Source organism: Pelodiscus sinensis, chromosome 1, assembly GCF_049634645.1.
Source record: "Pelodiscus sinensis isolate JC-2024 chromosome 1, ASM4963464v1, whole genome shotgun sequence".
In the NCBI taxonomy this organism is placed as follows: domain Eukaryota; kingdom Metazoa; phylum Chordata; order Testudines; family Trionychidae; genus Pelodiscus; species Pelodiscus sinensis.
Genome location: NC_134711.1, coordinates 331,928,998 through 331,931,741, shown reverse-complemented (window position 1 = coordinate 331,931,741; position 2,744 = coordinate 331,928,998). Strand labels below are relative to the sequence as shown.

The 2,744-nt window shown below is 46.7% G+C and overlaps 1 protein-coding gene across 1 annotated transcript; it reads right to left on the bottom strand.

The window, feature by feature from the left end:
- Nucleotides 1–745: 745 nt before the first annotated feature.
- Nucleotides 746–2,366, bottom strand: LOC142830487 (olfactory receptor 52M1-like). The gene is made up of 3 exons (XM_075935778.1): nucleotides 1,979–2,366; nucleotides 1,479–1,933; nucleotides 746–754 (listed from the first exon to the last, which is right to left on the bottom strand). The coding sequence occupies exons 1-3, from the start codon at nucleotides 2,364–2,366 to the stop codon at nucleotides 746–748; spliced, it is 852 nt and encodes a 283-aa protein (XP_075791893.1).
- Between the last annotated feature and the right edge of the window lie 378 nt (nucleotides 2,367–2,744).

Genomic DNA, 2,744 nt, shown 5'->3' with positions numbered 1-2,744 from the left:
CCTTTGGTTTGGTTTTACACCATTGGCTGATTACTTCTGTAAGGCCATCCCTAGTTTGTGCCTTCTGAGAAGGAGTGAGTGAGACTTCCTCATTGACTTTTTCAAAACCATCTTGAGGATGTGGTGACCCGGTCTGTATGCAATATGTGGGAACAACATAGTTTTCTGCAGATACAATTTAGTCTACAGAAGAGAAGACTGAGGAGGGATTTCATAGCAGCCTTCAACTTCTGGAATGGAGGTTCCAAAGAGGCTGGAGAGAGGCTGTTCTCAGTGGTGACGGATGGCAGGATCAGGAGCAATGGTCTCAAGTTGCAGTGGGGGAAGTCTAGATTGGATATTAGGAAAAACTATTTCCCTAGGGGTATGTCTACACTACCACCCTACTTCAAACTAGGGTGGTTAATGTAGGCAACCGAAGTTGCAAATGAAGCCCGGGAAATTCAAATCCCAGGCTTCATTTGCACCTTTGGTTGCCTACATTAACCACCCTAGTTCGAACTAGGGTGGTAGTGTAAACATACCCTAGGAGGGTGGGGATGCACTGGGATCGGTTCCCTGGAGAGGGGGTGGAATCTCCATACCTAAAGTTTTTTATGTCTTGGCTTGACAAAGCCCTGGCTGGATTGATTTACTTGGGATTGGTCCTGTCTTGGGCAGGGGGCTGGACTTAATAACCTCCTGAGGTCTCTTCCAGCTCTATGATTCTGTGATTCTATAGAAGGAGAGAGTAAAAAGACTGTGTCTATTCAGCCTGAAAAAGAGATGGATATAAAAAGGACAAGGTTGTGGAAATAGAAAACCATTCACTCAGCTCCCAGCATGTCTTCCCTCCATGAAATTATTGGAGCCAGCTGTCCTTAGTGTGTCACGGTATGGACCAATGCATGTAGATCTGGTAGCCCACTCTAAAAAATATGCATGGTAGAATTGGAAATGTTAGTGAAAAGTGAAATGAAAAGAATTAGGGGTATGGAATAGGTGAGATTAAAAGATTGTGTCATTTCCACTTGAAAAAGAGATGACGGTGAGGATATGAGATGAACTATGAAGTCAGGAAGGCTGCGTAAAAATGGAACAAGGAAATATTATTTATTCCTTCCTATAACACAACCGGAGGTCACCAAATCAATTGTCAGAGGATAACAAACAGACAGTATGACATATTTCTTCACAGTCAGCTTGTGGAAATGCTTTGCCAAAGGGTGAGGTACAATTTCAAGCAATACAGAAGGAGGCAACTTAATGACTTTTACCTAGACTGATCCCCCGGGGTCTCATACTGACCCTGTAATGTCAGGTCATGAAAGGATTCAGCATTTGTCTGACTGTCCAGGAAACAATTCAGGAAAGAGGGCTCAGCGTCATGTCACCAGTCAGCTAAGCACCGAGGTGAGCCTGAGCACCAGAAGTGAAAATTAGGCCCTTTTCTGAGTAACTATACAAAGCAGCCTGTCACGGATTTGCTTTGTCCTCACCCCATAGATGATGGGGTGTAGCAGGGGGGGCACCAGGAGTTTCACATTGGCCATGAGGATGACCACAGGCAGGGACAAATTAGAACCAATCCTAAGCATGAGGGAGAGAAAGAGGTCTGGGATGTACAAGGCTGAGAGGGCGCAGAGATGAGTCCCACATGTCCCAAATGTCTTGAACCGAGCATCGTTTGTGGGCAGTCGGAAGATGGCCCTGAGGATCTGGGTGTAGGACACGGCTATTAAAAACCCATCCACACTGGGCACAAGGTATGTCACACAGAGGCTGTAGTAACTAGTGGGGCGGGTGTCGGCACAGGCCAGGGACACCACAGAAAATTGCTTGCAGTACGTGTGAGGGACGATGTTTCCTTTGCAGTACGGCCACCGACTCCCCATGATGGGAATGGGAAGTATGATTATGAAGCCGCGCAGCACCACAGCCAAGCCGATCCTGACTACAACGGAATTTGTCAGGATGGTGGAATGTCTCAGGGGATCACAGATGGCCACGTAGCGATCAAACGCCATGGCCGTGAACATCCCAGACTCTATCACTAAAAAGCAGTGAACAAGGTACATCTGGGTGAAGCAAGAACCAAAATCAATTTCTCTAAAATTGAACCAGAAGATGCTCAGTGTTTTGGGCACAGTAGCTGTGGACAGGGCCAGATCGGTGATGGCCAGCATGCAGAGGAAATAGTACATGGGCTCATGGAAGCTCTGCTCCTTCTTCACAATGAACAGAATGGCGACGTTCCCCAAGATGACTACAATGTACAAGACACAGAAGGGGATGGAGATCCAGCCATGGGCCGCCTCCAGGCCAGCGATGCCCAGAAGGATGAAGGTGGAGGGGTTGGTGAATTCAGTTTTGTTAGAATCTGACATGGAGTCTGGGAGCTGGCTTCCAACGCTGAAGCAGAATGGAGTCTCCTACAATTACCTTTTATTCCCCTCACTTCCGGTTTGTGCCCAGTGTCCCAGGTGATGGTTTCAATACAAATACCTGGATGGAGACACAATGTCAGTATGAGACACTCCATACACTGCTGGAAAATGTGCTCATTGGGGAAGAAGGTTGGTGACTCATGACTCATTGAAATTGACATTCAAACAAAGACCAGCTAAACGTGTTAAGGCCCAGATCATATTTTCTGGAGCTCCATGTGTTAGTAATTCTGGCTCCTTCGTGAGCACCAACAGAAAACAAATGTTTTCCTACTGGTTCTCCTTCATTGTTCGTCAATGCAATAAACCCAGACTGCG

Bases quoted from the DNA above. Each gene is read 5' to 3' on its own strand.
- LOC142830487 (XM_075935778.1), bottom strand. From the start codon at position 2,366: ATGTCAGATTCTAACAAAACTGAATTCACCAACCCCTCCACCTTCATC. The intron at 1,934-1,978 runs GTGATCCCCTGA...ATTCCGTTGTAG, and splicing joins TGATCGCTACGTGGCCATCT to TCAGGATCGGCTTGGCTGTG.